This window comes from Athene cunicularia (genome assembly GCF_003259725.1).
Source record: "Athene cunicularia isolate RWA chromosome 4 unlocalized genomic scaffold, athCun1 chr4_part1, whole genome shotgun sequence".
Taxonomy (NCBI): domain Eukaryota; kingdom Metazoa; phylum Chordata; class Aves; order Strigiformes; family Strigidae; genus Athene; species Athene cunicularia.
Genome location: NW_020799098.1, coordinates 34,621,513 through 34,642,717, shown reverse-complemented (window position 1 = coordinate 34,642,717; position 21,205 = coordinate 34,621,513). Strand labels below are relative to the sequence as shown.

The window sequence follows — 21,205 nt, the reverse complement described above, 5'->3', positions numbered from 1 at the left end:
CAATTTTTTGAGGCAGTCTGTAGTAGCTTAAAAACCTCAAAAGAATGATGAGGGTGTTCTTACTTCAGAACAAAATGAAATTAAATCAGATTATAATTTGTTCAGAACAAAATAAAATTTCAGTGCCTGAGCTGAATTTATTCCAGAACTGATGCAAGCAAATATTGTTACTGTCTTTGAGAAATTTAGAAACAGTATCCAGAACTCAAAATCCAAACAGTTAATGAATTAAAAAATCCCTCTGGAAATTAGTAAGCTTGTACCATCAGTATGCTAGCCAATATAGGCAAAAACTGCCCCTAGGCAGTTCTAACTGTGAGGTTGTCAACATTAGCAAATATTGTTTTCATTTGTCAATAAAAGATGCAAATCACCTCAAAACCAAGACACAATGCGAACCTGTGCAGATCACGTGTGCCAACCGACAGGTTAATAAAGTATAAATGCCTTGAAAGGCATCTTTACAATTTAGTAGGTTATTCTCAAGGAAAAACTAGTAGAGTCATCAACACCACTTGGAGACAAACCTGGGATAAGAACTCATCTGGATACACCTACAAGGGACAAAAAGAAATGCAGAAAAAAATAGATAGAGCCACACAATTCACACGATAACATCAAGCTGCAGTGTATGTTATCAGTGAAAAATAATTATGTCCTTATGGGAACATGCAAAACCAGCACTGCAGAACACAGCTGGCAGAAAGTAATTTGAACAACCATCTGAAGAAGATATTTATTATTACATCATGTTACATAATTGATAATTGTGTTGTTATGAAGCTACGAAAGATAATGTCATCTTTTGCCTTACATCCATAGCATCTCATAGGTTAAACAAGACTGCACATCATATGCAAGAGTGGAAGTAAGGTTGTGGCAAAGAACAGTTTTTCAACTGAAGTCTTGACCTAGCTTTGTGGCACCAGTGCTACAGCAATCTCTTACAAGGGACATTTAAGCTTCTGAATAACTGTCAGTGCAAGTTCCAGACAGCTCTTCTCTTTCTGTGAAAGGTGTGAACTAGTCAAATTCCATTTAAAGCAACGGCATTCTGAATGAGGACATTTTTAATTAGAAACACAGGTTTCACGTCTTCACCAGAACATGGATGTTTTAACTCTCTGTAAGGTAACTGGCTATACTTTGGTGGAGAGTGAATACTTTTATGATGCAGCTATGAACTATAACCAGTGAACACAGATTAAAAATGCTTAAAAGATAAATAAGCATCAAGGTAATTATTTATCTTTTGACTAGGTTCAGTATGCTTCACTTTCTTTAGTATGCTGTTCATTCTTAGGCTCATTATTATTTACACTTACTTAGGGTAGAAACTGGCTTTACTCCTGCCAACAGCTTTCTGACAACTTTTGAGGTTAAGGGCTTGCTAACAGTGATAATATCGTTTATCACAACTTGAAAGAAACATTAATAAAGTGAAAGAATTAAGATCATGGTGATGGTTCTTGAAGCTGTGAAGTTATTCAGTGAAACCTGAGCAGAATACTGGTTTTTGGTAGTAATCTCTTGATACGTTGTACACAAGACTCACTAATTTTGCACCAAAAGTTCAGACCCAATACAACATGTGCAGCAGAAAGTTTTCTTCAAGGAGCTGGGGTGAAAAGAGCAATCTAAAACTCTCTAGTTACTCACTAGTTTCTCAGTTCCCCAAGTGACCTTTTTCTAGTTACCCTTCTGTACAACCCAAAGACAAACCACATTTGAAATTTCACAAGTAGTTCCGTGCAGCAACAGTGCTGCAATACACCAAGGCACTGGATCAGGAAACACAATAAAATTAGTTTATTGTTCTTCAAGCTGATAAGTTAATAAATTAGACTCGTGTTTTACTTAGTGAAGATCTATGTTAAGGAAAACACAACTTCAAAACAAACCATAACTGACTTAAGCCTATCCACAGATAACCTTTTCGAAATCGCAGAAAATGCAACACTGATCTCCTCAGGAACTGTGCAACAGAAGATTTAAAGTTTAGTAGGAAAAAAGACAAGCAACAGAATGCATACTGTATCACTTACTGAAAGAAGATCACTAATACCACAGAGTAAGTGCTTGTTCCTAACAAAACAAGCAGAAGGCAGGGGACATCCATAAAATCACTACTCCTTAAACAATGCTCAAATCAACCACAGCAGCAGTCTAACAAAGCAGTGAGCAAAAGCTTCTGACCCCCAAATCTTGAAATCATAAGCAGTAGCATTTTCCACTACTATCAAAGTTACCTGGCTGTAAATCTGTCCAACCTGCACTCTGCAAAGCACCACTTACACAGCATCTCTCTGAACAACAATGTTGTTCACTGGCAACAACCATTGCTTTCATGGCAAAGGCAGTAGGTGTCTAAGTGAGGTCAGCACAAGCCTGCAAAACTAGGGACAATTCACCATCTAAACAAAGAATCAATATCTCCCCCCCCACCGTGTACAAAGTTAATGCATTTATTCTAAATGCTATTAAATATTTCAGGCACAGGTAGTGTTGTACAACTCAACTATTTGAGTTTCAAAGCTATTTTAACTATTTATTCAACAACGGACCCACACTACTCTTTCATCACAACACGTGTTTGAATGGTTTATCTATTTTTGCAGTGGCCAATGACAACATGATGCAACACTACAGTTTAATGGTATGATTTAAGGTTTTTAAGTCTTAGAACAATTAAATATGATTTACCTGTAGCTTCATAGTCTATCAGAGGGTAATGAGTAACTTAACTAAATCCTACTTATCACTACATAATCAGACAGACCATAAATCAATAATTTGGGGGAGGGGGATTAACAAGCAGCAGCATTTGCATAGACTTGCCCAGTGTGCAGTCTACTCCTCATGCACTGGTAAGCAGGAAAAGAAAATTCTCTGGTATTCACAGGATTTCTATGAAAGCTGGTTTCCATGGAGAGACACCTGACTTTCTTTTAAGCAAGAAACAAGCTGTTTATTGCTTGCAATTTGTAAGCACTGAAATGACCTTGCAGAGTGAGAAAGGACAAACCTTACATAAAAAACAAATTATAATTAGCAAATCAAATGCATTAGGACAGGATGATACAGCTGTCTTAATGGCATTAAGGCTAAAATTAAAGTCACGCATGTTTCAGAGTATCTGTTTCAATCCCAGTAGAGAAAAATGCATTAAATTGCTTCAGAGCTTACACTTTTGAGTTTGCCTGTTTTGTTTTATACTGCTGCACTACCACATCTATAACACACTTGAAAAATACAAAATGATTAAATCACAGTTCTTCATTAATGTCTAATAGTTTCAATCTAAAACTATTTCCCCTGCTGTATCAATAAACAAGTATTTCCTAAAATATCCATTATTTCATGTCACAGAACTCTTTCAAAAGGATTTTTGAGAATTCATGATTTGATTTTTTTTTTTTTAAGAAAAGGAAAATGTGCTTTTCAAGTAAAAATTGTCCCTATTTAAATATGCTTAAATCAGGCTCCTAGTTACTTGTTGATGTCATGAGAAAGACAGCAGATACCCTACAGGTGCAGAAATCGTTTTTTCCCCAAATTACACATTTTCTTAAGGATGTCAGGAAAGTCTGGATCTTTTTAGAACTTTAAAGATTTTCAATCAGTTTTCAAACTCCATGTAAGAGTAAACTGATAATTGCTCTTCTACCTCAACATGAGTTACTAGACCTGCAAAAAAGATGCTTATGTACACACACAGACACACAATTAGTTCAAACTACAAACATACAAACTAAACAAAACTTAGTGAAAAAGCTATAGCTGTTTAGTTCAACTGTAGAGTTTGGGTGTTATTCATATATTTAAGAGTCTACTTTAAATTTAGATATTGTTTAACAGTTATTCTACAAATATACTAGTTCAGCATGAATAAGCACACAGATAACGTATCCCTAAGAGAAGAAAATTTCATTAAAAAAAACTTATTGTATTTTCCAAGTGGCAAATTATAGCAAATAAAAATTTAAAGCAATCGCTACATGTTCAGTTGAAGCTATTTAGTTTTCTACAATAGCTTTTATTCAGAAAGACAAGACATTTTACTTTCATAATAATGATACTTGTATCACAGTGCTTTTCACCACGTGAGATCTGACTATTTTACAATAGAAAATCTAAGGCAGAGAAGAGGTAAAAAGACTTATCAGAGACCATACAGGTCAGCGAGAGCTTCAAGAAAAGAATTAACCTGTGGCACATTGTCCTACTGACCCCATCACATCACCTCCTCAAGTTAATAATAGCTAATACCATGGATTTACAGATTAATTCTCAGATACTTCTGTAAAATAAGTAGGTATCAACACCATTTTACAGAGAAGAAAACACAAAGTGCTGAATTCTTTAGCACTCTATATACCTTGTGCAATCCCATTACTACTCTATTGACACCCAACATAAATTCAGATAAAGAGATACACAAAATTTTTAGCATGCAACTCTATTCTGAACTACAGAAATCAAGGGACTTGTGTAAAGACTGAGGACAAGCATGGAGCATAATAGGATGGAAATAGATGAGTGCTTAGCTCACACTTGTATGCTTAACCCACCTCTTTATCTGCACAGCCTCAATTCCTTAAAATTACATGTGACACTGGGTCAAGATACAGGACCAAGCAAAACAGCATCAGAAAATTTTCCAATTTTTTTATTCCCAGCTTTCTAACATGGACCTTTATGAAAGTACTTCCAAAACCAATTTTCGACAATCTATTTCTTTGCATTGCCATATTTAATTATCTTTCTGTGCTTCAGATTACTCAAGAGAACAGCATAGGAAGATAGCTCTGACATTTATTATTATGGGCTTTGAATATTGCGCTGACTTAGTTATTAATTTTCTGAAATATCTTTAAGGTTTATACGAAAGTGAAAACAGCATTGACTTACAAAAGAATAACATATAAGAATCTATATAGCATCATGAAACAGTGAAAAACTGTATTTCTACCTCAAAAATTATAATCACACTTGTATTTTTCTCCATGCAGGTGGTGGGAAAAAGAGAGATAAAGAGTAAGAAGAGGTCTGTAAAATATAAACCCTATTAACCTTGAATAACTAAAATTTTGAGTACCTATATTGTTGGCCACATTATTAAAATACTTAAATTCCTAAGTAGTGTTTCTGACTCCACAGTGCTACAATAATTCTTATAGTCATACATCATAATGACGACAGCCTCGTGACATCAGTTTTAGCATTATAATGACATGATGTAAGCCTCCTAAATATCAATTTCTGTGTCTGTAAAAATGAGAGGATTCAAGCATCATATACTTAGCATTTATATACATTTTAAATAAGCATTCCACCCAAACAGCAAGTGATTTTCATGAACAGAAGTAAAAACCACTAGCAAGAACCATTAAACAATTAATCACTTTAGACCTACCGAAACAGTATCACATATAAACCCAAAAATTTTTATGCACAATGCAGGAGTAATTAATAAGCTCTAAATCCAGTAACTTGAACAACATGGACCAGGTGGACTTAGACTGTAACATGAGCCAGGCTGGTTTTAGTACTGCAGGCTCTGCAGCCATGGGGCTTCAGTACGAGCAAGCAGGGCAGGCTCTGCTCCAGCGGGAAGGTGCTCCCTCCACCTGAACTCCAAACCACCCTGAACTAAGCCACGGGACTGATATAGAACTAAACAACAGAGATCGATCCAAAATGTTCTGAGTTTATCCATCCACCCTGCACCATCTCTGCTTTCACTATGGCCTGCAGTTTCTAGTAATACTGTTCCCACTGCAAACTGTGATCTCCTTACAACTGAAACAGTGTGAGTGTGCACCCCTTACATTAAATGATAGCTTATGGATACCTGGGCTCCACCATTTCTTCACTGCGTATGTTTATCTGTCTTCCTTCATGCTGCATCTGCTCTCAAGAGCACTCTACTGTTCATATGCCCCTCCTACATCAACATGCATGCCAAGCCATGCCAATATAGCCAAACAACCTCAGGTTCTGAAAACTGCACATTTTAGTGTACTTCTTCCTTCCCTTTGAAACAGGGCTTGACTCCTGTCTAATAAATGCCAATATAAGGCCTACATTCATATGTTTTGTCTTTGGCAACATGCAGAACCTGCCTCTCTCCAGTTCTCAAGCATAATCTTCACTTTGCCCCCAACTACTGTTAACCGAGTAGATTCTGCCATTTTGACTAAAACTAGTTCAGTTATTTTCCACAGAGCAAATGGAGGCTGCACAGCAAGTTGCAGTACCTGGTAATGAATGCTCACTTCAGTAACAGCACACACAAAATGACAACTTTCAGATGTAGTAACCAAGTGTTATCACAAATATTTATCAAGCTCTTTTTCAGAGTTCTGGTCACTAAAGAATATTTCTAAAATCAGTGATAAAGCTGCACAGCAACACCCACCTAAAAAGCATTCAAAGTGCAGTATACCGCATGGAGACTGAGATTTCCAAGCAGAATTATGTTATTTGTGAGATTTTAAATTATTCAAAATAGCATAACTTAAGATTTGGCTTCTATCAAGAACAAGCATAGCTTTAGATGTAAAAGCATGATAAATTTTATCTAAATGATTTTTTAACAATGAATAGTTTGCAATATAAGCACAAGTATGTATCAAAGGCAAATAAAGGAAAAACTATTCCAACTGCTTTTTAATTTAACTGCAACATTTCTTCTAAATGCTTCAAATAGATTTTAAAATACAGAAATTACTTCACTGTTTAATAACCAGACCTGTTCCAGTCCAAAACTTGTTCTTTGAATACTATGTGCTTTTAACAGATTTCTTCCGTTTCTTTGTTCTTCTGATTCTTTTTTATTACAAGAGATTCTAGTTTTCCTAAATGTTCAAATTACCAGTGCACAGAACTGTATAAATGAGTTACTGTATACCCCCTACAAACAATACAGTAACAGATCACACTGAAATTCTGCAAGTTTCTGAGGACCTTGGGAAATTAAACTCGCATTAACTGCTGTAAATGCTTAGGCCCAGCTATATTATAAGCATACATGACAAAAATCATAAATTAAATGCTTCATCAGCATAGATTGCTGGAAGTGTATTATACTTTAAAATCAAATCTGAGACATCCTGATGATCATTTAAACACTCTTTCATGCACTCGGGACTGGGTTTATAGTATTCTCACTTGAAGCAATGTTCATGCCTATGCAGTTTGGATGAACATTTAATGCAGCAGGGAAGGGGATGATTTGCACTTTTTTTTTTTTTTTTTTTTTTTTTTTTTTTTTTTTTTTTTTTTTTTTTTTTTTTTTTTTTTTTTTTGAGAGAGAGTATGGAAAAACCTGGAAGCACTAACTCAGAATAAGATTAGCTGCTATTTTCCCAGACTAGTTACTTTCCACCATTAATAACCCTGCCCCATTTAAACTTCAAAATACCCAAAGTAATTAAGTTATGCCGTGCTTGCCAATTTAGAGAGGCACTTGGGAGTAATATGCACGTTAATCAGGAGCATTAGCTGCCAGACTATATGAATTCTACTTCTCATTACTCAATCTTTATTATTGTTATTTAGAATTGTTTTTCAGTTTTGAGAAAAAACTCCACTCCCCTCCAAACAGAGTTTCATCTCTGAGCATACTTACTTTGAACTATAATACCCATTTGTTTTAGGGATGAGTTGAATCCTTCCATAATCACCAGTTATTAAATAGCTTTTTGCTATTAGGGAACAAATAAAGATGTAGGACATCATAATCTCAATTGCCTAGCAACAACTCTTCTAACATCATGTTCTGACAAGTGGTTGGAGCCTTTTCTAGTATGAAAGAGTTGCTGGAGCACAAGGACTGTCAGAGATGAGAATCAGTTCTACCTTTCTTGATAGCTAGCTCTGCTTTTCTTGCCATTACAAGTTCCATACAAGTAAAATCCTCACTTTTACTCATAGGAAAGTTAAATGATGCATACAATATATTTTGAATTCTTACTCACTAGAGGCTCAGATTGGCAAGGTGCAAAGTGAAGAAAGATGACACATGTGGTTTTAGTCATGCCAGACCTACCGCAATACAGCAAACCTGTACCAGACTTAAGACTGTAAGAAGCTTTCCTCACCCATTATCAGCAGATTTCTTGAGACAAGACTTTTATTCTACAGCTTTTACTAATGAAAACAAGTGCAAAAGCACTGTGTAGACCTTAAAATACGCACAGAGATCATCTAGCGCATTCTCACCCCGTACAGTGAAGTTGTGTGATGAATGAAGCTAAAGAGCTTCTAAATTCTCTCAGACTTCATTCTTAAGATTTATTAAATCGATTGGCAGTTATTTTTCTCTTTAAAATACCTTGGCTCAACTTTATGGCATTTTGAAAGTCAGACACTTAGTTCAGAAAAATAATTTCAAGTAATTCCATTTCATTATCAAAAAGGTACCAGAAGTTTAAATATATGAATACTATTTATCATGCAATGAAGTTTTGGACTGCCTTTCAATTTTGAAGGTTGATAACCCAGCATTTTATCAGAAAGGTTGGTGGTTTAATTTAGATAGTAAATTGTGGCATAGTCCAGTAAATCTTGATTTCTTAAAATACATGTGCAGTTCTATTACTCAATTTGTTAATATATCAAATCTTAGAGATTTACCCCACCTGTCTATCTTATTTCTAGGCACATGCATACCAACACATGCTCCTTCTTTCAACTGCTGAATCAGTACTATTTACATAATGAGAGTTCAAAGAATCAGATCAACACAGCTCAATCACACAACTGTTTTCAAAATACATGTAGCACATTAAAACCTCATTCTCTTCTATTAAAACTCAACTGTTCTCAATAATGTACAGATGTCATACTTCATAAAAAGAGAATTTAAAAGTCACCTTTCAAAATCTGATTCAGGTCCATGGCATCATGCAAGACTTTTCGACTATATCTGCGATCAAACTCAGAATCTAATGGAAAAAATACAGACATAAGATTAGATTTTCCAGCCCCATAGGTTTTACAAATTTTGTGTTGTACTTAAATTCTTAAAAATTACCATATAATTCTTGGTTCACATTTTCCTGTCTTTTTATTTTTAGTTTCTTATCATTTGATGCTGCAAGTTCAAAAGACTGGATAGGACTGATGTCTGGAGTTGACAGAGGTGTTACGTCTGTCACTGTGTCTTCAGACTCCTCCAAGTAGTCACCGAGCTTCGGTTTTCCTTCTGCGAATTTCATTGCTGACTTGAATTTTTGTTTTGGAGACAGAAGAGCATTCCTACAAGGATTCCTCTTCGAGGAAGAATGTGATGAATCTGATAAACAGCTATCAGAATCTGTATCAGAACAATCTGTATCTGAGCTTGAGGATGAGGATGAGGAGGACGATGAGGAAGAGGAAGACGATGAGGAAGAGCTGATATTAGTATATTTTTTGCTAGCCTTTTTTATGTTGTTTGACTGCTTTGCTGACTTTGGTCTAACTTTCTGGTTTTTGCCATCATCACTACTATCTTCTTCATCTGTATAATAATCTTCTTCACCTTCTTTAACTATTCTGGGTATTCCAGCAGGAACATTCTTCTGTGTTCCCCTACTTCCTGCAGATGTTGCTCCAGAGGTACCCGCATTCTCAACAACTGGAGAAAGTGACAAAGATGAAATATCTCCAGGATGATCTGTGCTATTTTCTAGGGACTGATCCTTCTGCAAATCTTTCTGCTTTTCTTCACTTTCCTCTTCACAACATTTTGCATCCTCTGAATTAGAAACCAAATCAGGGTCTGCAAGAGCTGCCTTTGTATTTCCTTTCTCTATACATTCACCATTTTCTTCAGCTTTCTTTTCCTCAAAATCACTGTCAAAGAAAGCATGATCCACTTCGCCATCTGATACATCTTCAAACCGGTCCATTCTGAAATATGCACTACCTGCAACCACCACAAAAGGTTTCCAAAGGTTAGCATAAAACCAGATCCAAGTACAGTTTTAGTAAAATAGTTTTGTTCTTTACTCTTTTAGCTCTAGTTAGAATTTAGAATTCTGCAGTTATGTTGCTAGGGACAACTCCGTAGTGATTTTTATAAAGAAATTTAGTGCCACCTTATTGTACATAGGTTACATGTTAGACCAAAAAGCTTTACTTTATGCAAACAAAACTTATCACGATTTTGAAACTTTTGCTCCTTAGAAAATTAGTCAAGCATTGTTAGCAGCTGAGGACTCTTAATTATTACAAGCAAGCAATTGAGGTGTCTTATTTTGTCCCTTTAAGCTAAAGCCATTTTAAACTAGAACCACTAATGAGCTATCATTAGTTTGGATTTTATATTAAAAACCTTGTTTGTATGTGGTGGTCATCATCTTGGCTGATACAGCCATTTGAGCTACAGACTTTCAGCACTTAAAAGTATGAGCAGTTTCACTTTACATCAAAAGATCTGTGGTTCTATAGATTAAATTGTAATAGATGTAGGGTATGTCAGTGTCAATGTTTTAGTTTGGATCAGGAGCCTGCTTTTCTTGACAGTCCTCTAACTCACACTGCATAGCACAGTGAGCAAAGGCAATTCCTTTAAATGAAACTAACCTTTAAAGTGAGCAGCAGGCACAAAACTAATGCACTTCAATCAGCAGTCACCATCTAGGGCATGGAAACAGTTTATGGCTAGCCCAAACACATATAGTGTGGACATCAGGTCCTCAAAGCTAACCATCATGCTCTACAGATCTGCTCCTTCTGGGTCATACTTCTTGCAGAAATAATACAGTGTTGGATCCTATGTATGTGGCAAGGGGGATACCAGAGTTTCCACCCATTAATAGGATATACAGAGTTAAAATAAAACTACCGAACACCCCACAACCAAACAAAATTAGCCAATATCAAAAACTAGTGGTTCCCACCTAGCCAGCTGTACTTTTCTCCTACTATTTATGGCAGATTTTACATAAATTTTCTAAATTGAAATCAATAAATACATAACATAATTTAAAGCAAATTAAACCAAAAACAAAGACAGTGGAAGCAACGAGGCGGAAGAACCAGAATATTTTACAAAATGGATGGTCTTACTTAAACCACATATAGTTTGTTGCTATGGCAAACAAAGGTGAAAAAGGAATTCCTAAACTTGCTTAGAAACTGCAAGACTATTCCAGAGAAACCTTCTAGCTAAAATTACTTTAAAATACAGAATTTGTAAAGGTCTGTCACTCAGTTATCTTGCCACTTCCCAAATAATACTCAGTTTTACAGGAATTTGAAATACAAGTACAAAAATACAAAAAACACAACATTAAAAGCAGAAGATGTGGAATCTCCTGTGGTTTTAAGATTCACAAAGCCAAAGAACCGAGAAGAGACTTAATAAGGTTAGGTGTTGTATAAAGCTGAAAATGCTATTAAACAATAGAAGCAGAGTGCCATGAAGACAAGTTCTTTAAAGCACCTAGCTCTTCCAAGAGCAACAGAACAAAGGAGTAAAACACCTGGGAACCCTTAATTTGATATGCTACATGGAATTTGGAAGTTTTTCATATTCATACCACTTCTTGTGATCCCTGGCTTCAGGCAACTTGCATAGTCTGCAATGCCCAACTGTCATGTGAACTCCTGGAAGTTCTCCTAGAGCAGCTTCCTAAAAGGACAATGTATTTGGATATATTAAAACATGTATAACAAAAAATTTCAGAAGAGTAACACATTATTTACATTTAAATTTTCTACTTCATGTAACCTAAACCAGAAGGGAATCAAGCAGAACTTTCTGGCATTACCTGTAGACTATATATCATGAATTATTTATTTAGCAGGTACAACTTGGGCAAAGTCAATTCTATGAAGAAAATTAATATAAGAAATACAGTGTTAAAATTAAACTAAAAACCTTCCTTCTCCATGATGCAAGGTTTTCATTACTTAAGGCACTAGCATGTCACCAGTTTGTAGCTTCAGAAAGACTATGACTGATTGGCAAAAGTAGGCATGTGGTGTATTCCACTTGTGTCAAACACATAGATCTGATGTACTGTTGGCACTGTTCTACATGTAAGAACATAAGGACATAAGGCAAAAAACAGGTTTGCAGGTGGGTGCAGAACAACTAGTACAGCTTGAAATATAAAATTTTGTTGAGTGTAATAAACAAAAAAATACATGCAGGAGTAACACTACTCCTGCAAAGGAGACTATCAGTATTTCATCAGCTAGCATGAATACATGGTCATGTCATGAACTTTCAGATGCTGCTTTTCTGAACACAATCTCGAGGATGGAATTTAACTTAAAACAGTGGCAAAAGGTGATTAAAAATAGCAAAGATCCTGTACTGTCCTTTCCACCATTAGCACCAGCCAAGGAATGCACATCATCTTACTCTGCCTGACTCAGGAACAGCTTACCTGCCAGTGGGCTGTTTTCCATGAAGCCTGAACCATAACTGATTCATGGACAGCAACCACTGTTACAGGAGAAATGCAGTTTAGCAGTCTGACTGCGACACCAGTCATTTTATTGCCAAATGGTCCTTCCACTTTGCTGGCACAACTCCCTAAAGACTTCAGCCTTCACCTTAATGGCACATGCTGTGTTGGCCAATATCTGTCACTGACACTCTTAATCATTCACAAACTAAGCATTAATTAATTTTGTAGTTTCCATTAACAACAAACAAGAATAAATAGATTAATAGATGGTATTCTATTCCCCTCATGCATCTAGAATGTCTTTAAGGGAGCTGGAATTTGCAAAGCAGCAGCAATACAGAAGAAGCATGCCTTAATAAATTGTCTCTCTGTGCGCGCGCACACACACACACACACACACCCCTTTATATACAGGGCAGAGTGTAATTTTACTTCTGTGAGAAGTACTGAACTCTGTTATCAATTGTTAAAATACAGAATCAACAAGTGGCTCCAGAATCAACATGTGAAATCCCAAGAAAACTGTCATTAGCATCAAATACTTATGATTAACTGCTAATTATTGTATTTATTTACAAAAAAATATGCTTTCTGCCATGAAACACTGACAGAAACATGATCAACTCAAATGAGCAGGTTGATCATTAATTATTTGTCAGATTTTTTTTATTGTAGTATTTTCTCTTTCCATGTAATTCTCTACCTCTCTCCCCCTTTTTCTTGTAACACCCACCCATCATCCCACTCAAGCACACCCATTTGTCTTTGTCCCTTCCTCACTGCAGTTCCTCCTAGTTTATACCACTTTTTAATCCCTTCACCTGTAAACACCAAGCTTGACTCATTTAAGATCAGAAAGCAGTGGTCAAGCAGCCAAGGAGAACAAACACTCTGGCTGTCAGGGCAGCAGGGACCCACACTTTCTCATCAAGAGGTTGATACACTGAGCATCTGACCACCTACCGAGACCACATCCATGATCTCACAAGCCGGCCACTGCAAGAGCTAAGACCACTCAGCTCTGGCACAGGTCAACCGTGGCCTGCTGTTGCACTGCCTAAAGGACAAGCAGCATTTTAACATCTTCCTCTACGTTAAACAAAGTTCAAGACCTTATTCACATTAAATTTAGCAAGTGTTTTTTCCCCTGCCAACTGCAGCATCACCTGAAATATCTTTTTAGGTAATGCCTAATTGCAGCCATGCCTAAAGGCCTGCTATATAAAGTATCTTATACAAAGGTAGGATAGTACATAAAAAGTGATATAGTGAGGATATAGATTTAGATGAGGTTTTGCGTTTGAACATATACTGCCTTTTGGTAACATTTTTTGAATGTTAAAAACTAACAATTATGAAGAACATTAAGTATGTAAAGACTGAAGCTATTTGAACCTTGGTTACACCTTGAAGTTAACCAACCAATCTTTTATTTTTTTAAATATAGACCATCTGAAATACATGCATCAGAGTACTGAAATAAATCACATAAAGAAAAAAAATGAACATTACAAGTAGTAATCAACTTTCTTTTAAGCATTATACTTTCAAAATTGAGGAAAATGACAGTTCATATAGAGAGGAAAGTCTTTTTTTTCTCTATCTAGTAACACACAAATTCCTAGCATGCAGAACACCACACTCTGAATTTGTATGCTATACATCCTCTGAAGGCCCTAAAAACTTTCAGGACATCTTAAAATTCTGGATATAATAAAACTGGAAAAAAGTCCCTTAAGCATGTGGTGGGCTGAATCAGAAATTTCTGATGTTACTGTACGCACACTGTGCATCACCACAGAGGCCACTGTACAGCACAGCTATAGTACACTCAAAATGACTCAGCAATGCTTCCTGCAACAGAAAGGAACAGACATCACTTTAGGATGTATTAACAAACATATACGTAAAGTATCAGAAGCAATAATCATGCTGTATTTGGTTCCGATAAATCACCCTCCGGTTTAGGGTTATTAATATTGCTTTGTAAGTGCTCCCACAAATGGCACCTCTCCTTTCAGCTGGAGATTTCTACCTCTTCAGAACAGGGACTCACCCTGCCGATTTCAGAAAGCAGAAACAAGTGTTTGAGAGCTAAAGGGTTGGAAGGTTAAAGTGGTTTAATTAAAAGATTTACACTATCAATGGCAGATAGAACACTCCAAAATCCTCTATTTCCTCATTATTGCCCCTTGGCTAAGGATCCTGCCCCCTTAAACCTGCTGACTGACAAATCACCTCTTTGTACGGTGAACTTGGGAGAGGGTGAAAATGCTGAACATATCTGACTAACATTTTCAAAAATAACAATCATTAAATAAGTTACCATGTAAAAACATACCAGTTCAAACCCCACCCCCCTTTCTCCCTCCCTTCTCCCATTTTTGGCTGAGGCATTAAAAAAAATCCAAAACTCAAAAATGTCTAGAAGACAGCAATAAAAATTTTAAGACAATTAGAAAAGACAAACTTTGGAGGGTTTGTTTAGTCACAAAGGGAAACATAAGTCTTAAAACCTGTAAAACAAAGTAACCCAAAACTTAGTTTGTTCTCAGATACCATCAACAGTAGTAAAGATCAACCAGTGCAGCTGCTTCCAGCCATGTAACAAACCACACATAACCAGCCCTACCTACCTGTTCTTTAATTAAAGCTTTCATTTTTGCTAGTAGGAAACAACAAAGCCTGCAAAGGATGAAAAACATCTCTTGGGAAAGTACTTCCCTTGAGGGAAACCCCCCATGAATGAATCAACCAGCTTGTTAGGAGATATTCTTAATTTTCCAAGCTCAGAGCACAATGCCTGCTACAGTTGTTCTGTACAGCATAAGCTCTCCAAACTGGGGTACCAATTTCCCCAATCCAAACCATGACTGGTTCATAACCAATCTACGAAACACAAAGCCTCAACTCCTGCTCAGAATAAACTCCAAAACTACAAAGCTATTCAAGCTCCACTCCTCCATGCAGTTATACATCCTGCCCTGGACCTGTTCCTACACCCTGAGATGGAAGGGCTGGTTGAGGCACAGGCAAGTTACTATGCAAAATACCACGATGCAGACAGGAGCTGGAATTAGAATCATATAAAAATTTAGGTTGGAAGAAATGCTCTGGACATTATCCAGCCCCATCCACTGCTCAATGCAGAGTCAGCTTCAAAGTTGGGTCCAGTTTTTCTCGGGGCCTTGTCGAACCAAGTTTTCAAGAACTCCAAGGATGTTCATGTTCTATGTGGGTGTCTGCTCCAGTGCTTAACAACCTTCATTGTGATTTTTTTATTTTAATCAAAATTTACCATGTCATGTCTTGCAACTACTATCCTTCCATGATGCACCTCCAAGAAAAATCTGGCTCTGTCCATTTACGGGTAACCATGTTGCTGCTGATCAGCCACCTAGACATAGCTACCTTGGGGTGAATCCCTTTGCTCAGATTAGAACCTACATGTAATATTTACTGCTGATTCATGACAAACTTCTTGTTTGCTCATGACACAGTAGTAGGCTTGCGCCTGAACTGAGTAAACTGAACAAGCCATGGAACCACCATTTGTCCCTCACAGATGAGATCTGACAGGACCTAATTCAAACTCAGATTGGAATTACCGTTTTTTTCTATGGCATCTGAAACCACTTGTCCAGTTGATTTGCAGCTGGCTCGAATGCCTTTCACTGTCTTTTTCTCTATCCTTTCTCCACAAGAGGAACGAGGGAAGACCTGCCACTTAAAATCTATGGGGTCAGTATACCCAGCCATCGCTGCCTTTTTTCCTCTGGCTTTTTTTGCTTGTTTTTTGTTTCTTTTTTTTTGTTTGTTTCTTTTTTTTTTTTCTTTCCCCCTGGTTCTCACTGTTGGACACAAAGGACAAGATTTTTCCCTGCTTGCTGCAAAAGGTAGTTTAGTAACTCCCAAACCTCTAAGCCCTCAGAATGGTAGTTAGGCCTCCAGACAGAGGTAGACCCAGCAGAGATGCTCCAAAGTACTTTGGAGACCTTTTACAAGGATTCCAACAGAAAGCACTGAGTCTCCCGGCTATTTCAAGCAAGAATTCAGTTCAGTAAATGGGCACTAGAAAGTCCTGGAACAGAGTCAATTGCTATCATCTGTTAGAGCAAACAAAAGCACATGACCATCAGACATCAGACAGCTCTAGACAATTGTAAGGCTAAGGCTTTCAAGTTAATGTAGAAGGGAGAAAATTAAAAAGAAAAAAAGAGAAAAAATAAGAAAAAGTAGTCCTCTTGAGCCAAACCCAAGCCATTCCTTTTCTATGAAAAGCTGTGATACATTATGCTGAGGTGTGGATCTGCAGCTGCAGGACTTCACTCATACACACACATTACATGTTTGCTCTTCAGCAAAGGTCACCGTGTGACCTCATGAGCAGAAAGGTTGAGTCAGAGACATCCCGAGTGATGATGCCCACAGGTAGTCACTCACTGCTGAGAATCCCAAGAAAACGACCAGCAAACCCTTGAAACCCAGAGGGAACAGAAGCAACTTACAATCAAAATCAAAAATAATGAATCATATGTTATTTGATAAAAGCATCAGCAGCTTCTGGAAGAATTCCCTTCATATGGTCCTCTATCTCTATAAGCATAAATGACACCACCCACATCAAAGTCTCATGGGCCTACTGCCATACACCATTTCTCACTACCTGAAAGACTCCCACCTCCAGCTACTTCAGGGACCAAAAAGGCAGCAAGATGCTAAGGGGAAACTGGTCACTGACCCTTCCCAAAAGTGACCCACATCCACAGTCTTTCGATAACATAGACAGATATTGAACACTTACTGGCAGCAAAGTTATTTGTATACAGGTACAAAAAACCCAGAAAAGGACAGACTCTACTGCCAGATACTGAGGGTGAACAGTAAGGTAGAAGGAAGCTGAGTTTTCTTGCTCCTGCTGTACTGGTGTGTATGTATGAAGAGTATTTCTGCCCAGCATCAAGATATAAATACTGAGGCAACATGCATCCAACCAGGCTGTCCACATCTGAAGTCCATGATGGCATGCAAAAAAGGAAAACAATTCCTCTTATTAAACTATTTGCTACATAATGGCTGGAGTTACGTGTGCCATCATCGTGGTACACCAGGTGAGGGATTACCTGTGTGTGCCTTCCTTGAGCTCCAAGCACAGCACTAAAAGATTAGATCCCTTGCGATCTGCTGAGATTAATCCAAGCAACTACTGCTGACTGTTGGGAGCCAGGTATTACCACCTTCCAAATGACAATGGATACATCACTTCCCCTGCTTCATGTAAGCAATGCTTCTGTGTTGATCAATCGTCTAAAGAAGCACAGCCCAAGGGTGACCCAGACCTCAGTAAAGGTCTCTGTGTATATCTTCTAGCTCTCAAACCACCATTGATTGTTCCCCATTTGAAACTACATGGAGGCACAAAACCCCTCTTTCATCAGTTTAAAAGTAAATGAGAAACAACAAATACAGGCGAAATTACTGTACAGTAACTTTCCCCCTACTCTCACCTTGTAACAGACCAGTCGTGCTCAGTCTCTGCTCCTGCCTCACCCATTGCACACAGTAGAGATATGACCCAGAAACGTTTAGAATCTACAGATGGACATCTGCTACAGTTGGGAAGCCAGACCTCAAAACTAAATCGAAGGTAGAGTTGAACAGCACTGAAACTTTCATCCAAGAGCTGACCACCTATACTGTGTACATGTCACTTAACCTCAGCATATTCTGCATTTAATTTTGTGCCAGTCCTGAAGCAGGATCACAAAGGAAGCAACTACACCATTTCACGAACTACTGACCGAATCCAGCAGCAGATAAATCACAGCACACTCCAGAATACAAGGCCACCCTTACTAAGGAGCACAACACATGAACTATCTCCAATGGAAATGCTCACTGAACTAGAAGTTTGTTCACGCTTCTAATGTTACAGATTTAGTGTCTTTAGTGACCTGACTGCACAAATAGGCATATCATCAGCATTTCCCTCAGCACTTCCATAGACATGCTTCCACACAGATCAAATAGATACGAGTTTTGTGACCACAGATGACACATCATCACAGTTTGGAAAATACCGTTTTACAGAGATAGCGATCACATTCTCCACAGCCACTGAAAATAATATGCAACTCTTAATTTTCAGTGACTATATTTCTATGTGAGAGGAACAAGCACTGTCTGGTACAGATGATCAGGGTAAAGTACAGCAATTCAGTCATTAAATCAGTATACAAAGAACAGTTAAACAAATATCACTTAGGAATAGTCCAAGTATTTTTATCTTTCCTCAGAATGTGTGTTGGGGGCAAGTGAGGTAAAGGTCTCTTGAGATCCTCTCTTGCATTACATTTTTGTGACTTGCTCGTTTCTTCAGATGACAAATACCAGTATGGAAAAGCAGATAAATGCTGAAAGATAGGGCTCTCCCTTTCATTCAACATAATATGGGTTTCCTGAAGTTACAGTGTTTATGATGTTATTAAAATTAAACACTTCAAGAACAACAAGGACCCATCATTGAATTGTGACTCAATCACCAGTTTAGATTCTTAGATGGGAAGAACCTTAGTCGAGGAACACAGGTCATGTTTTGGACCATTCCATCACGAGTCGACCAGGAAGCAAAGAATTAAAACACTTTAAAAGCAGCTTTGGTGGAAGCACTAATGTACATCCATGCTAATAATGGTCTGCCCATCTCCTATGAATTTTAGGAGATACCTAGGCTCAACTAGTAGCCAGGTCACTTGCAGACTCCTTCCTCTAAGCTTCAGGTATATTATTATGTCATCCAAGCAGGCAGACTTTTAAAAGCTTATAAATGCTCCTGTCACCTATGCCATGGAAGAGCATATGCCACTCATCCTGCAAATTTTGAAATACTCCTCAGAGAACCACCTGTACGTGCTGCTGGGTCAAGCCTCTAAAGGGATTGGCCAATTGCACTTCCAAAGCCTCAACAGGCTCTGCAGTCCTGATGGCCTTCTGAGACCACGTAAGTCTTATGCAGAAACATGGGACCCTCTGAACACCCTGCAAAACCATGGGCAAGCACAAAACCAAGACAAAAATCCCAGTAGGTCATAAAAGCTTTAAGTCCCAAGAAAAGTAAGAGAATGTCCCCAAATTACTTATTCTTTCCTTTTTGCTGGTCTCTATTCTATAATCTAGGCTGAGAAAATACAAAGGAACAACATATGCACTACAAAAACAACAGGAAAAAGTGGTGGGAGAGCTTGAAGCATTCCAAAAGCCAAGCCTGAATTTTTGGAAACTATTTTTGAATGCTAATTATTTTGCAAACCCATTTTTAAGCTAATGTCCGGTGACTAATTTTCTAGTAATGATGACTTCATTTTAGTCTTCAAATAGCTCCTGTGAATAACTTAACTTTGTGGAACTTTGTTCTCTCTCCATTGACAACTCCAGCGATTGCTTTCCATCCAAGAAAAAGAGATTAACTGTTTCTTCATAGAAGCAAAAGTGTGCACAATGTAAGCTCTATACTGAGCATCTCATAACAGACAAAAGCAGGGATACAAAAGAAACTGAGCACTGCTATCACTGTTATATTCATTCCATGCCACATAGTTTCCCTGCTGTTTCTATGAATGTTGCACAGAAATTTTTACCACACAATTTTTAAATAAATACATGTCCAAATGCAAACACTAGATGCTTTTTAGGTATGTTTTATAGTAAGAATGAACAAGTGTAAACACGTACATACTATAATAAAACCAGTTTCTTAAAATTGTTTTTAACAGAACAGCAAGGGAAAAACTTTAGAAAGGCATAGAAATTACATGACCTTAAATTAGGTTGTGCCAGAAGCTATGCTAAACTATATTTTAAAATGCCAGTTTCCCTAATGTGAAAATGCCAGAAAAACAGAGCTTCACCAGCATGACATACATTGCTGTTGGTTGTACCATCTCAGTGAGATGCTTTGGAATGAATTCAGTACTCTGCTGCAGGGGCTGCACCAAGAAAGGGCCCAAGAAAGGGCCAGGATTTACAGTTAGTTACCTCTTTTGTGATTTCCATACAAATCCACAGGGGCCGAGAGATTCGATGGTAGGTATTTTTCCAAACTACAGCCCCACCTTGGGAACTGTTAGTGCAGAACACAGCCCTGTGCATGACACGGGGAGTTACAATACTGTCTTCCCGGGGAAACTGCAGAAATGTACTATTGCAATGATTTAAGCCGCTCGCAGCAAGCTGTTTACAACGGTTATTTCAGCTGACTTAATTTCTACTAATTACACCCAACCAAAACACTTCACTGAACTCTCAGCATTGCTTCAACTTATCCCTCCCAGCCTGGTAAGTTTAGGGATGGCACGCACGACACGGTAACGCTCTTCCAAAGCCGACGAGTACAATACCAGTGAGGGTCTGTGCCTCAGAAGAAAATGTCCCACCTCTTTTCTAATCCCCCCGAGGAGCAAAGAAGGCAGGCACGGCACTGAAGCAGGGCATAAAATACGTCTTGCAGCGGCATGACTAAACTCTGGCAGCTCAACGCCAGGCAAAGCCCTCCAAATATAGTGTGTGCGACATGCTTGGGAGACACCTACGTACGTGTCGCTCAGGCAGGGACCCAAGGAGAAAGACAAAAATTTAAAAATAATAAACATATAAATTACATAATGATTTTTAGAAATTTTTTATATATACCTATAAAACCAACACACGCCTCTCACCTTGCTTGATCTGGCAAAAAAAATCACCTCAGGCAGGGGGGAGGAAAATGCCTATCGCCCCCTCCCACCTGTCTCTTA

General features: G+C 37.8%; 1 protein-coding gene across 5 annotated transcripts in view; it reads right to left on the bottom strand.

The window, feature by feature from the left end:
- CFAP97 (cilia and flagella associated protein 97) overlaps positions 1-21,196 on the bottom strand; it is a 35,686-nt gene extending 14,490 nt beyond the window's left edge. The window contains exons 1-4 of one of the 5 annotated variants that reach the window (XM_026847065.1): positions 21,128-21,196; positions 11,535-11,626; positions 9,041-9,916; positions 8,880-8,951 (exon numbers count right to left, since the gene is read on the bottom strand). In XM_026847065.1, coding sequence (XP_026702866.1) covers positions 8,880-8,951; positions 9,041-9,899 — 931 coding nt within the window. In that variant the 5' untranslated portion in view covers positions 9,900-9,916; positions 11,535-11,626; positions 21,128-21,196. Of the gene's footprint in view, positions 1-8,879; positions 8,952-9,040; positions 9,917-11,534; positions 11,627-20,447; positions 20,759-21,116 lie in introns of those variants that run through there. The other 4 variants (XM_026847067.1, XM_026847068.1, XM_026847069.1 and 1 more) reach the window with 4 other exon arrangements.
- Positions 21,197-21,205: the final 9 nt, after the last annotated feature.